The sequence below is a fragment of the Astatotilapia calliptera genome, chromosome 14, assembly GCF_900246225.1.
Source record: "Astatotilapia calliptera chromosome 14, fAstCal1.2, whole genome shotgun sequence".
NCBI lineage: Eukaryota > Metazoa > Chordata > Actinopteri > Cichliformes > Cichlidae > Astatotilapia > Astatotilapia calliptera.
This window is the reverse complement of record NC_039315.1, coordinates 10310487-10332647: the sequence shown is the minus strand read 5'-3', so window position 1 is coordinate 10332647 and position 22161 is coordinate 10310487. Positions and strand designations below refer to the sequence as shown.

Here is a 22161-nt window from a genome sequence, read left to right as displayed (position 1 = left end):
GGTCAGCTGCAGTAACTGCTCCACTGCTTCTTGGGATGAGAATGCCTCAGTCCCTCAATCTCCATATTACCCAAAGCACACTTAATGAATAAAGTGCCTTTTACTGTGCGACATTGGACTGAGTGGAGAGCACAAAAACCAAGGCAAGGTCACTTCTGCAGTGTGTTCTTGTTAACTCAAATTCTGAATGCCAGCTGTTATTTGCATGCATTTGTTTGTCTCACGCAGTTTCTTTAAACATAGTGGCCAAGTTCTGCATACTCAGCAGTGGCTCATTGTTTGATGTCAATACCCAATTCCAAATGGGATGAGAAAGAGTACACAGTTGCCTGGTGTGTATTGTCTGTCAGTCTCTCAGTTGTCTGTGCTGCTCTAAATTTGCAACAAAGTCAAATGTACCCTGTGTATGTGTGCACATTCATTTGCATTATTTGTGTGTAATAACATCCACTCCCAAATATGAATCTGAATAATCAGTTAGCAGTGCAAATGTGCACAGCTTTTTTGTTTTTAATGTGTGCATGTGCCGGCTGAGGTGTATGCAGCCACTGGGATTAGTGGTAACCCATAACGTAGGCCAGGTCATCAGTAAGGAGCACATCATCTTGTCTCAGCTCCCCACAGAGACAAAGGCAGTAGATACCCCCTTTGTAGCAGCTGGGAACAAAGCACTAAATGTGCAGACTTGCATTAATGCAGGAAGATTAAAAAAAGATATATGGATTAATCAGCGCAATAGATATATTGAAATGTTCTCTCTCGTAGCCGACTCCGATCAATGGCCATTATGCTACTTGGATACATGTGTAAAGAGTCCCTTTCTCCCTGTCTGTGTACACATTTTGCAATAGTTTCTTTGCTTAATGATGGGTTGGTGTGGCCCTGTGGACATCGTTTGTCCCCTTTAATTACCTGGAGGTAGAGATTGTTATTCATGGTAAGGGACGGGGGAATAGTTGTCTGTACGCCCCCCCTCCCAGAGGCCTGCTGCTCTGAGCATTGATGTGGGAGGATGTGCAGAAAACAGATGCTACCCCATGATTTCTGAGTGTTTGTACTAATGATGAGCATCACTAGTCTATCTTTCAACCCTTTAATGGAGGTTCAGCTTGATTTAAAGTCAGATTTTATGGATGGAGCGGTAGTTTCTAGTCTTTCTCATAACCAAGGGCTGCGCTGCAGCTTTTAGACAGCGATACTGTATTTTTTTTTACTTTGCCTTGTCCTTTAGAGGTTGATGTAAAGACAGCTTTATGTCAGATCTGGTACTGCTTGTTTTTGAGGCAAACCAGCAAATTTGTCCCATTCACTGCGAGCCGTGTCTACCTCGATCTTCTTTCAGCCAGACAGCCATTGATCACTGTTCATTTTAGTGCAATGTGAAAATTAACTTGCAGAGACTCAAAATTATTCTGCGATATGTAATCAATTACATTTTTCAGCTATATGCCATCTCTTATTGTTAGGCTCAATTGCACTTTGAGAACTCGGTTTGTTGTTGCATGCAAGAATGGAAAGACATGTTGGACTTTAGAGTTGGCTAATACTGCACTGACAGACTCTGATGCCCTTAAAGCAACCCCAGGAAACAAAATTTTGTAGCGTTCCAGCAAATTTGATGATTTCTTGGATTTGGATAGCTGATGTCACTCAGGTTTCCGACACAATTAGGTAATCTGGACTGAAAATGAGGGTAACAACTACATCGTCTATTATATACCGCTACAAAGCACAGTTTATACCTTTTACCTCTATTTACTTCATTATCTGAATATTATCAACAAGGCTCATTTGGGCACTCCAGTTTTGGATATGAATACTGTTCATTTGAATATTCATATTATTGGGAAGGCTGGTAGATATTTCTTCCTCCTTGTCTTGTGTGTGAGTCTCTATCCCGCTTGTATTTAAGTGTTGGGCTGGATATGTCCCAAAGGCTGGCTCTAATTCCCTGTGGTGTCCATCAGACCCCTGTCCCTCGAAGCTCTGACAGAAGGAGCTATTATTTTCTCATCGCCCTGGTGGCCTATGTCCCCTGGGAGACGCGTCACCACGTGACTGACAGTTCCGTAAACACAGCCCTGGGGTGACTGAGTGAGAGCTCACTGCAGCGACACCAGCGTCCCGCCTCTCTCCCTCTTCCTCTTCCTCTCTCTCTTTCTCCAGACTTCTCATCTCTGTGTGTCTATCTGTCATGACCTGGTCCACCCTCGGCCTCCCTACTCCACCTCTTCCCATTACCCTCACCTGACGCTCAGGGTCAGAAGCCACCTGTGTTGAGGCGAGTTTATTGCTAACCTTGCTGCACCCTTTCCACCAGCTGACCATGAAACAACCCCCACCCCAAACAGCCTAATACCTTTGTCATCTATGATATTCAACACATTTTCAATATTTTTAGGTGCACTCTATTAGTTCCTTTAATGCAGTATCATAACAACATGGCACAGATTGCATGGGCTGGTGCAGCTCCACTGTGTATGTGTCAGTAGGTCTAACTCCGATGTAACTAAGACAGATGACTATGTCAAGGTTGTTTCCCCACAGGGCTGGGAGAGTAGTTCTCCTCCCAAGCTGCTCCGCTCCCTCCACTTTTCAGGTTTCACTGGGGCCTCACAGCTTATTGTAATGACCTGATGTAGATTCAGAATCAGCAGCCCGGGACATCCATCTACATCAGGGTGCAGGAGACAGGAATACCCTCCAAGTCTGTCTGCGAGCTTGAGTGTGTGTGTGTGTGTGTGTGTTTATGTTTGTCCCTTCATGTCTGTTCACATAAGAACAGCGTTTTTGTTCCTGAACTAGGTCTAGGAGATATGGGCATAAAATTCCTACTGGAGTTTTTACACTGAATGGTGCTAGATGATATTTTCCACAGAGTGGGCTAGCTGTTCATTTGCAAGTCAAAGCATTATGTGAGATGTCAGAAGCACATCTATTACAACCAAAAACTGTGATTTAGAAAAAAAATGTGATGACATACTTAAAAGCAGTCAGGAGCCAATGCACATTTTTGAGAAACTTAATAAGATCATTTTTCATATTCTGTTATAATATTTTAAATGTAACTGTTTCACTGGGTATACTGATTTTACTCAGTTGGGGTTTTTACCCAGCAGTCAAACATTCTTTTCCAACAGAGGACTCATAGCTGTTAAGTCGCTTTCTTCAAAGCCACCAGAATCCATTGACAAGAATAGTAATTTCACCTAGAAGAACAATGGAGTTGCTCATCTACAGATGTCTCAAACCATTAGTTTGAGGTATTGTGAGCCTTTTGGAAGGGTTCATTTTGATCCACCTAATGTGTTCTAGCACCAGAGTTGCACAGCGCAAGATAAGCATACTTTCACTTTGACTGGCGTGAAAATGAGCTATTTTTTTTATTAAGTTATTCAGTCTCTTGCTCTTCTCAGTTACCACTTACACCACCTGAATGCAACAATGGCCTCTTGTTTTGGTCGTAAAACTTTTAAGTTCTTCTTTTAATATTTGTTGGAGATATTTATGATATTGTGAACATATAATGTTTAGCTACTGAGTATGCCCGAATGCCTCAATCCAAGAGTAATGCAGTTGGGTATTTTAGAAGACACTTTCTATGCGCTAGGCTTTTGTGCTGCATTACCTTTTACTGCTAAAACTGAATGTCAAATATCTGCCAATTTTAAGAAAAAGACTATAGTTCAGTAGAGTACTATTTTATTATTCATCATGAATTTTGAATCAGCTGCTGCAGCTGGACGCAACTTCTATTCTATTTAACGTTATCTATTAAACATTAAATAATAATTAGTTTTTGGCATCTCCCATTGCATAAGGGGATTATAGGTTATGAATGTTTTTACCCTGAAAGTTTATGAACATTTTCTAGCTATGATTTAAGTGATGATTTATCCTTTTAAGAAGTTTAGCATTCACACGTGACTTCTGACTTCTTATCACGTGACTTCTTATCACTTTATCTTTAACAGACTTAAATTTTTTAATTCTGAAACTTGGTCAATGTCACATTTAGCATGGCTATCACTTTTACACCGCTCCCTGGAAGTTCTGTTCCAACCTGTGTGCTCTATGATTTTACAACAAACCTATAACTTGTGCAAAGGGCAAACAGTTAATTCTTTTTTATATCCAAATTTCAAGTGAAGGATCATCTCTGGTGATGAAAGGCATGTCTCCGGCTTTGACATGAGCAATTTTCTGTAGTTTTTTATTTGAAGAGTCCACAGTTTTCTAGCCTAAAGGCAACATGTCAGGTGAAGAGCAAAACCAGAAGCATGCTCAATTTATTTTATTTTTTTTAAAGATTCATCAGGTTGTACACTGTGAATTCGTCCCCGAAGGTAAGACTGGCAGAGCTGACTTGTACAATAACATACTGTGGTGCCTGAGGGAGAACATTCAGAGGAAACGATCAGAACAGCAGTGCGTCCCATCTCATGCCAGCTCAGAATGCATTGAAAACGCATTTTTTGCTCTTGAATTTTTTGCTCAAACAAACACAATCTTTCCTGAACACCTGGACCACTCTCCAGATTTGGCAGCCCCACAGCCTCGCCCACTTCCTGAAAATCAAAATCAAGTTGAAAGATTGCTGTTTTGGTACACTGGAGAGAATCCAATGCCCATTGCAGAAGGACAAGTTCAAGGGGACAAAAATAAATAACTCAGTGAAAACAGTTACCAAGCGCATGAGACAACTGATCGCCAACAGCAAAATCTAAATCAGGTAAGGTTTTATATTTTTATGGTTCTGTCCTCAGAACATTTTGATCACATCTTTTATATAACTCTCCTCATCCAAAATTTAAGGACATTGTTCAGTCAAGATTCCCCAAACTATATTTCACATTCTTTATGCCAGGCTTCTATAAAGCATATTATAAACGTTCTTTTAATAAATAGTCATAATTGTAAGGTGGGTTAGAGCAGGCAGTATTTCACCAAAGTGTAAATATTTTATCACCTTCTTTTTTCAGATTAAGTCTGGGAGATGATAGTGTAGTGTTTAAAAGTCATGTTTGATGCTTTAACTACCTGCACTGTTTCCACTACACTGGAACATTTACAATGATGTAAGTCCATTGTTCCTATAGGAAATAAATATATAAGTTAATAGAGAGTCAAGCCATAAAATAAAGAGACACTCAACCCCTGCCCTTTCTCTGCAAATCTTTTTTTTCAGCTCCACATCTGAAAACCGTCTCGCACCTATTGGCCAATTGCCCTCCTTGCCTGCAGTTACATAAATACATTCTAAATGAGTAATTTTATAAGTAAGCCTGTTTTGGCAGATAAATATGTTTGTTTTTAGCATTTAATGCCGGAAACAATTAGCCTGATTCTGTCTGAAGATAACAAAAGAAATACACATGCTACACTAAACAGAACTTATGTCCAATATATTAGATACAACTGACATGAAGGCAATTGTAACTTGTAACAAACCTTGACACAGATGTCTACTTCAGGCTACAGTTAACACAGGCTCACCAAAATTGGGCAACAGAAGATTGAAAAAGGCTGCCTGATCTGATGCGTCTCAATTTCAGGTGCCACATCCCACTGGTAGGGTCAGACTTTGGTGTAAGCAGCATGAAAGAATGGATTCACGCTGCCTTGTATCAATGTTTCTTCCTCAGCTTGTAATGAGTGGGGGATATTTTCTTGGCAGACTTTGAGCCCCTGAGTACCAAATGAGCATCATTTAAACACCACAACCTACCTGAGTATTGTTGCTGAATATTGTCCATCCCTTTATGACAGCACTGTACCCATCAACTCGTGGCTGCTTCCAGCGAAATAATGTGCCATGTCACAAAAGGTGGTCCAAACCAATACTTACAAGGTGAGGTGTAACTAATACATTTCCCCAGTGTCTAAGATTAGCAGCTGGCAACCAATTTAAATTTAATGTGTGGGACCTGGTTTTAGAAAAATGACCTGCTGATAGAAAGGGGTGAAAACTTGTTCATTTGTTGATGGCATTGTGGAGTTAAGTGGAGATTATTTTTTTTGTATTGTTACGTATTTTTAATTACGTATAATTCATCAGGAAGCATTCACTTTCTGCAGGAGACAATTTTAAAGAGTCTCATATTTCTCACTTTTCATTCAGTTTAATTCATCTTTAAAAAAAAGAAAGTGCCAAATCATGAGTCATCTTCTGGCACTTTATAGAATAACATTAACACAATAATTCACCCTTGAGCAGGGACTTGAAGACAGTGTACCTCAAACAGTTTGGGTTAGGAAAGAATGTGGGGGGGACACACATGAACAATGAGAGCTAAATGGCTTTGTGTGACAGAGAAAGGAGATTTAAGGACTGACTGTTTAGATCACAACCATAGTCAGTATATGTTTAACACCCCAGATCTGAGGTGATATTGATCTTCCCAATTGCCTTCAGAAAGAAAACTTTTAAAAAAGTTGACCAAGAAAGAGTTTTTACTACTTTTAAAAACCCATGTTCTGTCCATATCGTAATTCTCTCTTGACAGCCTATTAATGGAACTTGAGATGCATTTTAAGTGAATTCTTTTGATGTCTCTGTCCTTGTATGCACTCAAATGATAAAATACACTGGAGATGTAGGTGTGTGCCAGCATGTGTTTCTGTAGGTGTCTGATTTAGTAGAGCAGGTGATACCTACACTTGAGAGGACGAGGCTAATACTAACAAGGGCAACATTTAAAGAGCTTGTGTTTTTAGCACTTTCAGATTTAATACCCTGCCCTATCAACAAATTAACACTGGCACTTTTCTTTCAAATTTAAAGTACCATCCGTAACAAAGCAGGCCTGCTAACATTGCAATACTGTTATAAGAGACTTTATGTTAATGCAGCTTTGCAGAGCATGTAAGTGCAAAGTGAACTCTGAGTAGTGGGAAAGTCAATGAATATTCAGCTCAGTCTTCTTTCTATTTGACTGCCACTGTAAAGATAAATGAAGAGGCATGAATCTGATTTTGTCAGTTATTTTCATAACCTGACTCTAAGGTAGGACTCTGTAATTGCCAGTTTGATTTACCTGGTAGTGTCACTTTGTGGAGAAAAAGACAAAAAGTTTGAAACAGAAAAAGCATATTTTGACAAAAGAAGAGTCTGTTAAGCATTTCTCTGAGCACATTACATTTACCAGATGCTTGTGGAAAAACCTCAAAAACAAGAGAAACAAAGTTTTTGTCCACTTTGACCCTCTGTTTTAATTGGCTAAGGGAAAAGGAGGCTGGGATCACTGCCTGTCAGTGTGTGAATACTCTAATTAACTAGAACCTTGGAGCATTGTAATCTCTGGATTTTGGAGTATCATAATGCATTAACTTTAATTAAGCTTGTGAGCTACGTGAGCTAATTAGATGAATGTGCTTATTTGTAATCTGGATAATATGAATACATTTTACACAAACTGAAATCAGTCAGTCTTGCTAATTACAGTGTGTGTGATAGCTCTAATTGGGTACTGTGTGCCTGCCTGTCGACGATACACTCTCTGTTGTTACTATCTGTGCACCCGGCTTAGGCTAATGTGTTGAAATCCTCATGGAGAGATGATGTGCTCGGCTGAAGGCTGACAGTCCCAAGGAGAAAGGCTCACCATGTCGGAGCCTTGTTGAACCACGTACATGTTCAGGACCACTGCTCCTGTCTGTCAGCAACAAGGCAGTGCAAACCCACTGTGTTCTCATTATCTACCTGATTTTTCCTCTCTTTCCTGCTCTGTGGCAGTCGTTGCAGCTGCTGCTGTTTATCCCTGTATAGTTTTCATGTCTCATATCACACATTTGATCTTTGTCTGCTGTTTGCTGGAGCATGAAAGTCTACCACTATGAATTGTCAGGGCCAGTGGTTTGAATGTTGAAAGGGGAGGAATGAACTGTATCCATTTCACAGCTGGTCCATTTTAAAGATGGATTTACAGTATCAGTTTCTTGAGATCGGGGCCGTCTTGTAATCATTATGACTTATAAACATTAGAATCATCTGTTTTGCCTTCAAAACTGCTTTAATTCTCCATAGCATAGATTCAACAAGGTGCTGGAAACATTACAGCATGTACAGTAACAACCTCACACCGACCTGTATAGATGAAAGGTTCCATAGTATACAATGAACTAAATGTCACATTTAAGAAAGCAGTTTAAGATGGTCTGAGTTTTGTGACATGACATGTTATCCTGCTGGAAACAGCCATCAGAATATGGGTTCACTATGATCATTGAGGGATGGGTGGTCTGTTGTCACTAATACTAAGGAATCAAAATGTGCCAAAAATATCCCTCATACTGTTATACCACTAACTCCAGCCTTAGCCCTTTATAGATGGTAGGACGTGTCCATACTTTCATGTCTTTTACACCAGATTCAGACCCTGTGATCAAAATGTGGCACTATAAATGGAGTCTTGTCAGAACAGGAAACACTTTTCCAATCTTCTATTGCCCAATTTGTGGGGGAGCGCATTTAAATTGTATTCTCATTTTCCTGCGCTTAGCTGGTAGGAATGGCGCCTGGTGTGGTTGGTGTAGCCCAGCTGTTTCAAGGTTTGTGCTGCTGTTTTTTTTATGTAATTCATTTAACCTTTATTTATATGGGTAGTCCCATTGAGACTCAATGTCAATGTCAGAGATGCTTTTCTGCATACTCTGTTTGCAACAAGTGTTACTGTTGTCTTCCCATTAATCAAATCTTATCTGACCTCTCACCTCAACAAGATATTTTTGCCAAGAGAATTGCTGCCAGTTGGATATTTTCTCTTTTTCAGACCATTTTCTGTAAACCCTAGGTGGTTGTGTCATTGAATTCCAGTAAATCAGCAGTTCCTGTAATATTCCAACCAGTCATTCTGGCATCAAAAATATGCTACATTTAAAGTCACTTAAATCATCTTTCTCCCCCAACATTCTGCCCTTTACTGTGATAAGCTGACCTGGATGAATGAAGGTTCCATAGCACCATGTTTTGTCTTTATGTAATCTTTTAATAAAAGACATACTCGACTGTTCAAGCTATAATTTGCATGGAATCTTCTGACTGTATTCTGTGACAACGGTGCGTGGATAATATGTTGCTATAAATGAATCTGTGATTATCTTTATTGTCCGTCAAAAGCCAAGCAAACTACTGTTACCCTGTATCGTCATTAGAGACCTTTTATTAAGGCGAATTAAAAACCTACAAAGACCTACAAAGTTTGTGTAGCTCGATTTATTTCAGATTTCCACAATATGCTCAGTTTTTAATTCAGCAGATCATCGTACTCAAGTTTACATCCCTAAAACCACTATGTTGCTGCCATGTGATTGGATAAACATAGAAACTGATAGTAATGAAGTGCAAATACTTTCTTACTTTAAGCAGAATTTTCAGTAGCTATACTTGAATATTTGCTTTTTTCTCAACTTTTAACTTTTATTATCTACATTTTAACACAAATTTAGGTACTTTCTCAGTACTAATTTCTGTACTTACATTTTCATAACATGCTTATTGTCTTAGCTGTAAGTCAAATCAAACTGGTTTGGAGCTAAATGGAGGCAAAAATAAAACATGAAATGCAATTCCATTGGTGTATCCATTACTGCTAAATGCAAATGAAGCGATGAAAATGGCAAAGATTATATAATTCATGCATCATTGCACTATACTCTGAGGATAGACTGTGCCAGAATGATCTGGAACAATGAGGACTCACAGTATTTCAGCATCTAGGTAGTACTACAGAGAAAAAGCCAGTATAAAGAGAGTAACTTTTTTTTAAGTGGCAGGCAATTTCAAATGCAACATTTTGAAACGCTTAGCAAATTTAATCACACACGCAAATTGTATCCATGCAATTTGTCACATGTGTCTGCCAGCTAAAGGTACAGCTGCTGTATTTCTCAGGGAGAGAAAGGAATGTGAGATAGCTTTACTTAGAGATGGAGAAGGATGAAAGAAAGCAGGAGAGGAAGAAGAGAGATAGGGACTGCTCAGTGACATTTAATAAACTGGGATTATAAAGCTTGCTAAGAATGTCCTTATTTATCTGAGAATGTTATTGAATTCATGATGTGTTGCTGAAGTAAAATTTTATTTATTTATTTATTTCATATTGTGAAAAGTCCTGCAAAACAAACTGAACTATGCTATTTGGGTGACTGGCAGTGCTGCGACGTTTAAGACAGGATATAATGATTAATTTGCAAAATTTTGGTGAAGTTTACAGTAATGCACAATGTTCCACTGGTGCGAAGTGACTATGATGTTCATGGTCAATGTTAGGGTTACACTGAGTAGCAAATTAGCTATGATGACTGCACACCATCTACTTATAGGTTGTTAAATTTAGTTGGCTAACACAAAGAGCAGCAGCACAGCTCAGCTCCAACTCTGCTGGAGAGTTAGGATTCCCACATCTGCCAAATCCTACCTTAACTGTATAGGTGTAAGTCACCTATTTAAAATCTAGGTCCCAGCAAAGAGAGATTTAAAAAAAAATCCCTTTGTTTCTCTTCCTGTGTTCTATGAAACAGATGTTCAAGATGAGTACATATGCTAGAATTATGATTTAAGTTTACAAAATAAAATTGCATAGCAGGCAGAGGGTGTCCTTCAAAGAGCTACTTTTTACTCAACTGGAGAATAAATTAAATAAACTAGAATAATAAGTATAATAAGTAAAGTATAATTAGAAGCATAAATTCCTCTTTTTCTGCTCTGTACAATGGGGTGGGATTCAGTTACATATAATACAATGCTGCTACAATATTCTGCTCACAATAATGACAATAACAGGGCAGGACATTTTTATACCATACCCCATATACAACAGTCATCTAAGATTTATCCAATATGTAAGAGAAAAAAATACCCTAAACGTGCATGAATTGTGTACTGTATTATTTATTGTCATTAAATTGGCACATAATTTAGTTAATTTGCTGTCTGATTTGTCTTAGTCTGTGTTTCTTCTTCTCTTAGTTAGTTACTTTTTGTTTACTTTACCTCGTTCATTTGATAATAGAGATAAGGAATAGTGACTCTGGTAAGTCAAATACTGAAAGACAACGTATCATAACAGAAACCTGTAGAAGATACTGCTGTATCATTATTTTTTCCGACACTTACTGAGCATGCATTCCATAATTGCTCCTCTTACGCTTTATCAAGTCATTTGATAAATGCTTCTTATTCTTCAATTTTATTTATTTCTTTTGCTCAGTAAAACATTATAAAGTTTTCTTAACAGTTTGATAAATACAGGCCTAGAGCAGTATTGCAAAATGGAGTCCATAAAGCTGTATTAGAGATTGCTGTGTTGTATACAAGAACCCTATTTATTTTCAGGATTAACTGTCTTACATCATACTGTTATGACAAAAAGCTTAACTAGGTCTGTAAAGATAAATGATACATGATAATTCACTACAGAGGCAGCAAGAGTTATGTTGGCTAATAAATGAGAAAGAGAACATGTAGCATGGAGGAAACAGAAGAAAATGTGCCTGTGGCCCAATTTCAAACAGACGCCTGGAGTCATGTTGTCTTCAGTCTGCCTTCGTGGTTCTGTATTCTGTTTATTCAGCTTGAGGCATTCTCTGACAGCTGTGCTGAAATGAGCTCTGTAAAGTTAGAAACAGACCTCTGAAGTTAAAAAAAAGTAGTCTTACACAACCACCATTGTGACACTTCTTACACCATACAACCCCACAGGGAACTGCAGCCCGGTTTCAATCAGACATCACAGTGAATAGATGAATAGAAAAAACAAGGTGTTACTATGATCTGTACACAAACTGTAAATGCAGTATATGTCCAGACATTATAAACTGTCAAAGAACCCCCCCCCCCCCCAGAAGCCTTATCTATTTATAGGTTATTACACAGAGCGGGTTGAGATTCATAAGGGCATATGGAAGGCAGAAGGAGATTGTCAGCCACTGTCACTTACAGTAAATGAAACCTCTGCTACTCCTGTCCTCCAGAAAGTGCATCTGAAACACACTATTAACTTTCCCATTGCTGATGTCACTTTTTATTGCCCCTTGGTTTCAGGTTTTTCTGAGTTGGCAGGCTCTGCTGCACTCCTTTCCAAACCCAGATAGATGCTTGTGACAGAGCATAGAAATACAGCAATGATGGAGATATTATTCTGAGGATTTAATTTGCCAGAGTGGGTTGGGAAAGTGCACCCTCATGATGATTAATGCAAAAAACCCTGTGCTCTGCTTTAGGAAAACCGTCCACTGTCTAGCTTTTGTCTATAAAATCTCTGAGATTTTATTAACACACATTTTTCAACCGTGTTTAGCCTGGAATTGAAAAGTAAGCTTAGTGCAGTTGTAAACCTGCCTGTGTGACATTTTAATCAGTTTTATATGTATATTTCTATATCTAACAGTTTGTTTCTGTGCCTGTCATATGGTGGATGTGACAGATGTTAAATCTGAGAGTGTTTGGTGAGAGGTTAATTACAAATCTGTATGCAGTATGTGGGAACTGGTTGTGAATTAAATTGGAAAATGCCTGCAGCTCATCTTCATCCAGCTGATATCCAATGTAGGTGAGTCTGAGTAATGAGATGGACCAGTTTGTGGGATGAAGACCATCAATTAATCATTTTTAGTTTCTTACAGAAAATATAGTTAGGGATGATTAATAGCAACTATTAATAAGATATTGTTAATGACCAGAGGTCTGCGACTCTACTGTGAGTGCTTAAACCAGCCATCAAGGGACTCGGTGTTGCTTTGCATGTGGCAGAGGGTAAAACGTGTGCTGCTTTTGTGCGGGGCATAATAGAGAGTGGCATTTGAACATACGCTTGCCGCATTGTGCACGCGTAATTAACATTGCATAATCTACCTGCTTACATAGCAACTTTTGTAATTAGAGTTATGATTGCAGCAGGATAATGACAGCGATTCTGCAGCCGATAATGACTGTTGTGCTCTTGGCAGTTGCTGCATTGTTTGTGTAGCAGACTTCTGACATATGGGACACAAAAGGACACAATAGCCAGGCTGACTGCTTTTGTTCAAACCCAGGCAGACCCAATCACTGCAGACAAATTGCGCTGTAAGTCGTCCAAATGATGCTGACCCTGGGAAAATGGTTCAGACACATAAGAACGGGCCCATAATGCGAAAACCTCGGCTACTTTAAGCTTGTGGACACTGAACCTGAGCACAGAACCTATAGCTCCCTGGTGCTCTCTGACTTCAATAATACTGTTTCACTGAGAGACATTTCTCACCGAGTAACAGCTTTTGCAATCTCCCAATCATGGTCTAAAGTCACTCAAAAGGAATAAAGTTAAGTTTGTATTAACTAAAGGCCTGTTTTATTGATATTAGAAAACAAATGTATGTTTTCTGTTTACAGAAAGAAGCACTTTGCCCAGCTTTTAAAAAAAACTCCACATGGAGTAATAGGACTAAATAGGATTGGATGTTTTTATGGTAATACTACTTCGAAAAAATCAAAGAACCACCCATCTGTATCCTGAAATAATGGAATTGTCCTTTAAAGAAATGGTGGAGCCTTTATTCAAATAAATTAAGAGTTGTCAAAGATGGCATCTTGATAGCAGGCACTTAGGCCTGTGGCGTCACTCGCTGTGCAGTCAGTGGGGACAGGTCCATAGTGCAGGCTAAGGACTAATCCATCATCACTAGTGAAGGGGCTGGGGGCCGTGCGCTTGGCTTCTCACTCCAGGAAATAATAAGCTTTTAATTTTTTAAAGATCACATTCATGAGAAGACAGGTCACTATAAGGAAGCCAAGTTACCAAGCTCATCTCCGGAGAGATACTGGAGTGGCTTCAGCTGTGATTTGAGTTTTATTTTTTCTTCTATCTGCATCAACTTCCCGGTTCTAGACAAAGAGATGCTTATTAAATTGGATCTGCTTATTGTCTAATTTTTCTATACCAGAATAAAAACCTCCATCTAGGCTAGTAGCTTCCACCATTAAAACAAATCCAAATGATCATTCACTACATGACATACAGTAGCAATGAACAGAAAGTGGGACAGTGAAGACGGGTCTCTCCCGGTGGAATGGATGGAGCATATGCTGTTATGTAAGTCAACTGCAGGGCGTCTTAATGGCTGCAGATTTGTTTCTCGTCCCTGAATGTTGCCACTGTCTGCACTGTGGTTCCCACAGCAGTGTGGAAGATTTGTAGTAGGTCTTGGAGGAGCATGAGAGATATGATTTACACAAAGAAGGAAGGACAGGTCAGCCACGTGTCATCCACCCTCCCTACCGATCACTTTCCACCACCCAGGCAGGTTAATCCGTTTATTGTAATGAAGTGAAGGAGCATAATGTGAATGTGAGATCCTTAATCCAGTGTTGGCATTTTTATGAGAAAGGAGAAGACATGGTGACACAGAGAACGGAGTGCATGAGAGGCACAGGGACTATTCATCAAAATACAGTGCTGACATGGCACAGCATGATAAACCACACCTAATGAGATTTGCAGGTGTATGTACAGAAGCAGCAAATCCCCTTAATGGTATTGATGACCACTGCACATGTACTGTAAATGTATTCTTTTTTCACTCATTCATTGTAACCTGTTCCGATACAGTAGGTTTTATCAGTTTATGCACATTTCACCAAATCAGAAATGGACTGCTATGAACTGAAGCTCATTGTTCATTAAAGTGTGATTCCCATGCGCTTTTGTTTGGGTCGCTATTGTTGTACCAGTTACTGTACATATGATTCAAGTCTTTTATAGATATATATAGCACATGGCGCACTAATCCTTAACTCTGGAATCTGAATCTAAGAAAAAATGTAGTCAATGAATCGCTAAAGCAGTTTTTTTTATTATTGAGCAGGAAAAAGCACAGAACTTTTATAATATAAGATTTATTTAATACTTATAATACTGTTTGACCTACTCTCAAATCTGTTTGACCATTTCCAGGTGTGCCAAAATATTCAGAGAAAGTGATAAAAGAAAAGAAAATATGATTTCTTTAAATAGTGAGGAATACATTTCAGAAATAAATGACATCTACAGTCAATATTTCATGCAAAAAGGCATTTCTATCTATTTTATTTCTAACTGCTGAAGCTATAGCAGTCTGAGTTAACAAACCCTGTGGATATTTTTGTCCCAGTGGTGGGTAATTGTTATTGCTGTGTTCTAAAAAACAAACCTGCATGTGACTATCATCTTTCTGGTCCTGCAAGGCAAAGGAACACGGAAGAAACAAAGGTACCGATTTAATCCTAAAAATACCTTAATGTTGGAAAATATCCAGTTTTATTTGGCTAACTTTCAGCAATATTCCACTCACACTCAGCTAAGATGAGGCTGTGAAGGGCATCGGATGCATTTCAGAAGTAGGGTCAGTGGCAAATAGAAATACTCATTAATACTGGAGAGGCCAGGGTCTATAATGGAACTGCTAACCCTGTGGTTAAAGACTAAGAGCTTTCTGATCAAAGTCACCAAGATAATATTGCTTGTCAGTATTTGAAATTTTAGGTTCTCTTCAAACTGGGGACAAATTGTGACCAGATATTTAAAACAGTGTGAGCATATCAGCAGTGTTTGTTTGTAAGAAAGACGGTAAAGAAGCACGTCGGTAGAGTATTTAGCAATAAACTTTATTCTGGATAGAAAATAACAAGAAAACGTCAGATTTAAATATTAACTATTAAATTAAATACTCTACCTGAGTACTCAAAGTGCTTTATACAACATGCCATTCATACAAGCACTTTTTTCTGTGCTCAAATGCTTTCTATCTAACATTCACACAAAATCAGATGCCAATGAATGCACTGGTGTTAGTGCTTTGCCCAAGGATACTTGACATACAGACTAGAGCAGCCAGAGATCGAACCATCAACCACAATGTTTTTGTGTTAATGTTTTTGTGCTTTATGTCATCTAATCTCTAAGAATGGATGAAATTATGGTAGTTGGCATAAAGTGATCCATGAGCTAAAAAAGTGTGGAATGGGGCATCTTTATGGTTAGTGACATTTCCCAAACTATATCACGTGATCAACAAGTGTTGAAGAGAAAATGCGAACAGAAAACTAATTTCTGCTTGTACACTCAAACCAGTACTTTACAAGAAGTCTTTACAATTTAATCTTTCAAATAGTTATTGCAAAATGATACCATGCATTTATGTCACAGTTTAACTTTATGTTTTGCATTTATTGTATTTGTTTATGTCATACCAGTTGGGCTGATTCTTTGAAATCTTGAAGTCTTTCGGCTTTTTATTACACTATCTTTAAACATAAGCATAAAACTGATGCATTACAATAAACAAACATTGGCAAATAACTGCCTTTAGTAATTGTCAGCTTATTTGTCTGTTGTTATGCTGATTGCACTCGACAACGGCAGTTTCAGCCTTTTCAGCCAATACATCCCCAATGCTGTCCCTCGGTGCTTTTGCTTCCCAAGCTGCTTTACTGTTGGTTAGTGTGCAGTTAGTATCAGAAGTAGAAGATGAAAGAAAAAAAAGGATTAAGCAATGAAAAGTAGAAGTCCCAGTCAGAGGTAAAATGAAGTTCATTCTTATAACCAGAGGTCTCCACTTAGCTTTCCCGAAAGTTATTTGCCAGTCCTGTATTTAAACATTTCACCTGAGAATTTCCAGGTTCATGGATAGTTCACATGGATTTTGTGTTTTCTTAATTCATCACGAAATACTTGCAAGTTGAGAAAAACATATGTCTTTGTTCCTTAATGTTCGATAATATTTCACCCACAGGTTGTGATTCCTGTTGAGTTGGCATTGCCTCGGTTTTGTAGGCCTACAGAAATCAATTTGTGGGCAGCGACTGTTCTGCTGATGGTTCCCGTCTTTTGTTGGAGTTGGTCACTGAGCCAGCAGCAATGCTGCTTGTCAGTGCCTGATTAATTGGCTTGAATCCATTCAGCAGTCATTGAGTCAGATAAAAAGAGACAATAAAGTCCTTTCATTCCTCCCGAACTGAATCTGTAGTGAACAAAGTCGAAGGCGCTGAAACAAGTCTAGCGAAACATGTGCATTCCCTTTGATGGAAGCAGGTTTAATAATGAGTCCTGAGCAATAGTCAATGATTGGACTGTGATGCATCCTTATGTGTGTTTGTAGTTTCCAGGAGGTAGGGCTCAAATAAATCTTCTTTTATCTCCAATTTGTCCATTCATCAATCAAATGGAACACTGTGATGAGTTGAATTATGAATCCAGCTCCCTACTTGATGGAGGGTTGAGGGGGTCCTCCCAATGCCATTCCCAAACCAAAGACCTCTGATGCTGACTTGTCACAGCCATCTCCTTACTGGTAATTGGGTATTTATCAGATTGCCTGCAAGAGGAAGATGCAGTGTTTATCTGACACAATTATCAACAATAATGGGGGATGCTAGCCTGCTAGTCTTCAAGGAAACTGTTAGTATGGTATGGATTCACATGGCCATGAGTAGTGAATGCAACAACTGGGACTTTATAAGACATTTAGGCAGGAAAATGATTGTCATATGGAAACAAATGTGCAAATACAACAAATAATTCTTAGAGTTTGCTGTAACACTGAAGGAATAAAGTAATGAAAACACATGTTGGTGCAACCCCAACGTTGAGATCTAACAGAGAGACTTTTCAGTGACTTATCTCATTCAAAAGCCAGGAAATAAAAGAGGTGCAAGACTAAATCGATGCAGCTGTGAGGAAAAGAATGACATAAAAGCTTCCATGATAAGTGGCAAATACATGGTCCATTTAGTGCGTTATTAAAAGACATGCAAGTCTGGAAGAATTAAGTAATATGAAACCAGAAAGTTTTCATAGCAGTGCCAAATTCACTGTCATTGCAACATATGTTGAATTCCACTGGTTGTTGTGGAATGGTAATGTAAATCATCATTATAAATGATCCAATGCTTGTAGAGACTCAGTCACTGCTGTGGTGCCTTGAAATATTTGATAAAGCATGTCCATCATGTTTTTGTTGAAGCATATCCAACTCAAGGAGTATGTCATGCCTGGAAAAAAGGCTGTAAAGAGAAAATCATACTGCCTCACAGCGCAGGGAGGGAAGTCTGAAAGACCAAGAAACGAAGCAGTCAAGGCTGCCTGGCCTGCTGGATGTAATCAAACAAGGGTGACCAGGTTGTTCCACAGATGGCTGATCTGGAGAATCCTCCGATTTATTTCCATGCCACAGACGGTCCTTGTCACTATGTGCAGGTGATTTCAGTAGGGCAGCATTCTCTCTCTCTCTCTCTCAGACACACACACACACCACTAAACTCTGACTTCTTGGCTCCCGCGTCTGAAATCAATTTGACACCGACTTCTGTTGTGTTGTGAACAAAATAAGATGCTAGGTCAGAGTTTTGCAACAAGGAAAGTTGATTTGTAGCCTTCTTGGCATTGTTAGCAAGACTGAACTCTCTTCTGACAAAAAATTATGGAATGACACTGAATTACAACGTGAAGGAACTCATTAAAAGATTGTGAGTCATTTAGATGTGAGAGCTGCGTTGTGTATTATGATTCTTGAAAGTAAGAAGTAGGAAATTTTATGCATTACACAACTTTTTTTTTCTTTCCGGTTGGTATTTACATGTGTGAGAGAATTCCCAGCTATATAACCGATGTTTAACTGTTTGTTTTTAATCTGTTTTTTCAGTTTGACCTTAAGTGATGCCAGGACAGTGAGCATCATTATGCGTGGCACATGGTCAGGGGCCACGCCCCTCTTCATTATGGTCCTCCTCAGGCTGGCTTGGGGTCAAGAGGTTCCTTTAATCCCAGGTAAGACATGACATGTTTCTCAGCACGTGCTTGTCAGCTCATCAGTGATCAAGACTTCATGGTCTGCCTCCATCGTCATGGTTTGTCTGTGTCTGTCTGTCAGTCAACGGCTGTCTGACTTATTGTATGCTTGACACCGCTCTTGTAGCTTTAGTGACTTACTGTTGACATGGGACTTAAATCCTGAATCATTTGGAGCTAAGATAACTTTTTTTTTGCCAACTTTTTTTTGGCACAAAGTAATTTTCTTGGTGACATTTTTTACAACAAGTAAAAGCGTTTGCAGCTCTAAACCTCAAGTTATTTGCACAACTGTTCCTGATTCACTGAAAGGTACTTGTACCTGTGGAATATTTAGAAAAGTCCCTGATTTGCCAAACAACAAAATAAAGAAGTACACTATTTTGTAACGGCCCTCCGTGGCTTGAGCACACTAATATTCAGAAAATTTTAATTTTGCACTGCTATGAACTTAATTTGGCTTGTCAGTATGAAAATAACTTACACCTTACCCACCTCTTCCCTCTTCTTGGGTTTGTAAAACAATACAATACAGAATGGAAGGGTTACAAAGACACAAAATACACAGAAACCTTAGATGGACAGTAAAACAGATATAGAGATTCTAAAGTTATGCCAGTAAGATGATCTTGTTTTAAACAATTTTTCTTGAACTTGTTTGGGAATTTGATGTACAAGTAAAGTACATGAAATAAAGCAGAGTCATAGGAATCATAGGAATTAAAGAAAAACCAGCTGTGGTGGGGGCTGCACATCCAGCCACCATTCAGTTATGTTCATTATATGTGTCCAAAGTATACTGTAGATGTTACTAACACTTTATCCTTCCGCTGATCATTATTATCAACTTCTTTAGGAGTCCTCTACATGTTTGATGACGTTATTTTGAAGATCCCTGACAACATATATGTACATATATTGAATACATGCACTATATGGACAAAAGTACCAGACCAGCAACATGTTACATTTGCAGGATCTTCTTGCATGGAAATGGATGCCATGAAGCTGCATGGTTGGAAAGCACATGAATTCAAGTATTAGGAGTTGTTTTTGTAGTGTATGCGATTTGGAGGTGAACTTTTTCAAGTCTTAGTTTTGACTGAGTAAGTGAATTACGGTACTCTGTAGTTTCTGATAAAAAGTTCAAGTTCACAAGGTCACCAAAGGATTTCACATCCTTTGAAAATTGCAAGTTATTAAAAATTGATTTTTTATTTTTTATTTCATTTTTTACAGTGGGAAATAGATTGAAATAACCCACAGATTGCTAAATGAATACTTCACTGGCTTCTGCCATCAATATCTGAAAGTTGGTCTGTTGACTTTTACAGATTTCTCTTCTTATCTGTCTATGAGATAAATAATCAAAATTGTTCCATGTCTTGTTTGCTTTAAGACTTTAAGATATGGTTGTTTTTACATGACTGATTTTCTAACCTGTGACATTTTACTGAAATGTCTCCCTGTTTGAGATAAGTGAACCACCCACACTATGTGCTTTTGTCACCGCAATTGACAGTCATTTCAGTTCCACCATGCTGATTTCTCTTTTTTCCACCCAGCTCTCATCCAGCAAGACAACAGGCCCTTGCAGTCCTGCTTAGCAGAGCATTTCACATTCACTGCTTGCTGTTACCTTCTCATTCTGGCTACTCTGCTTCTTTCTATTGCCTTTCACCTCTCATTCATTTTCTTTAACCATGCTCACGCCACCACCTTCTTCTCTTTGTATTTTCTTTCGCCAGCACTATCTAGGAAGCAATTTACTTGTCAAGCAGAGGGCACTATGCAGCTCCCTGGTCTCTGATGTGATGGTGTCCGTGCGTGTGCGTGTGTGTGTATGAGGGATCGCTACCTTGGCAGAAATGCTTTCAATCACACTCTTGGAGCACGATCTCTGACTGGCAGCAGTAGGAGCTATATTAAGATTGAATCGAAACATTTTTGCTTAACAATCTGATGGCATCAGAGTGCTATACCAAGGGCTTTTACTTATCTCTATAGCTTATCACTGAAGAGATGCAAGGTGATACCCACAAGAATTCTAAGTGGCGGGTGAAGTATCTGTAAGTCAAAATTGTGTCAGGAACAAAGATATGAAAAAAGACATTCTTTCTTATGTAAGGCACCTGTTGTTTAGCTTCAGTGGCAATTCACCTTAACCTAAGATCTAAGTCATGGGTTGTACCTTCTGTACATGTGTCAGCAAAGGAAGGCAGCTCTCAGTAATGTCTAGATTTAGGAAAGCTGAATTCCACCAGGACCGTGTTTCTCAATGAGAGAGAAATGTCAAAGCGCCGCTTTATTTTTTTTTATCTTTACATACTTCATGACTGACAGTGCTATTATTTTCCTTGCTTTAATGTAAATATCAGCTGTTCCCGAAAGCAGTGACTCCCTGTTTCCTTTATTTAGGGCACTTTCATCATTTGGGTTTTCAGAGCTTCTTTGTTAACCATGTCTGATTCATGAGTAATGCACCATTATTATGTGTACTATCTAACTTTGGCGGAAAAAATAGGACACCATAAAAAAATTTTGTTTGCTCTAAAAGATTCTACAGCTAGTAATTTGCACTCAGTGACATTGTTCGGGGCCAGTGCAGGAAGAAGTACTCTTTGTAACACTGTGGATGGGGATATCATGGTGGTGGGTGTCAGTGTATCTCACGTTCCCAGATCTCGACTGTTTCAGACTGCATAGCTTGAACAGCTTGTTAGCATGATCTTCAGTCCTCCATCTGTGATCTGAGAGGCTGCATTCAGTTGGAGGACTGAGTATAGGGCACTCATGTTTTGAAAGTGTTCAAAGACCGATACAGTTAATGGATAAAGTTATTTTTTTAATGAAAAAAGTTACATTTGACTGGCATGCAACAGAAAGTTGACTTGTGTAAACATGCTGTAATCTTTACTGTACTGTAGCTGCCATCCACAGATGTTTCAGCGAGCACAAATTCACACAAAGTTGTTGCTGAACATGATCTGGAGGGTTTTTTTGCATACGTTACAAATAATGAGCTTGTCTGTGTCTGGTGAAAGGGTTGGAGGATAATTTTAGTAACCTCACAGTTGGCCATTGCAAAATGTGTGATATAACCATACAAGCAAATATATTTGTGTCAAATATGGCTTCAGACATTGATGTAGGTTTTTTTCTTTTATTATTTAATATTACCTACAGAATACAATTTTAACGGTACAGCTTTGACATGTTAAAGGCCAAATCCATTTCCAGGGTATCTTATATATCAACTGAATAAAGTTACAGTTTTGGTTGATCAGGCAACCATATGGCGTAAAGTTTTTGTACAGGCCAGGGTTTGAATCTAGTGTAGTCCATTTACTGCAGATAC

General features: G+C 38.7%; 1 protein-coding gene across 5 annotated transcripts in view; it reads left to right on the top strand.

Annotated features, from left to right (window-relative positions):
• robo1 (roundabout, axon guidance receptor, homolog 1 (Drosophila)) overlaps positions 1 to 22161 on the top strand; it is a 222821-nt gene that overhangs the window by 5765 nt on the left and 194895 nt on the right. For all 5 annotated transcript variants that reach the window (XM_026191737.1, XM_026191735.1, XM_026191733.1 and 2 more), the window contains exon 2: positions 18658 to 18782. In XM_026191737.1, coding sequence (XP_026047522.1) covers positions 18695 to 18782 — 88 coding nt within the window. In that variant the 5' untranslated portion in view covers positions 18658 to 18694. The remainder of the gene's footprint in view (positions 1 to 18657; positions 18783 to 22161) is intronic.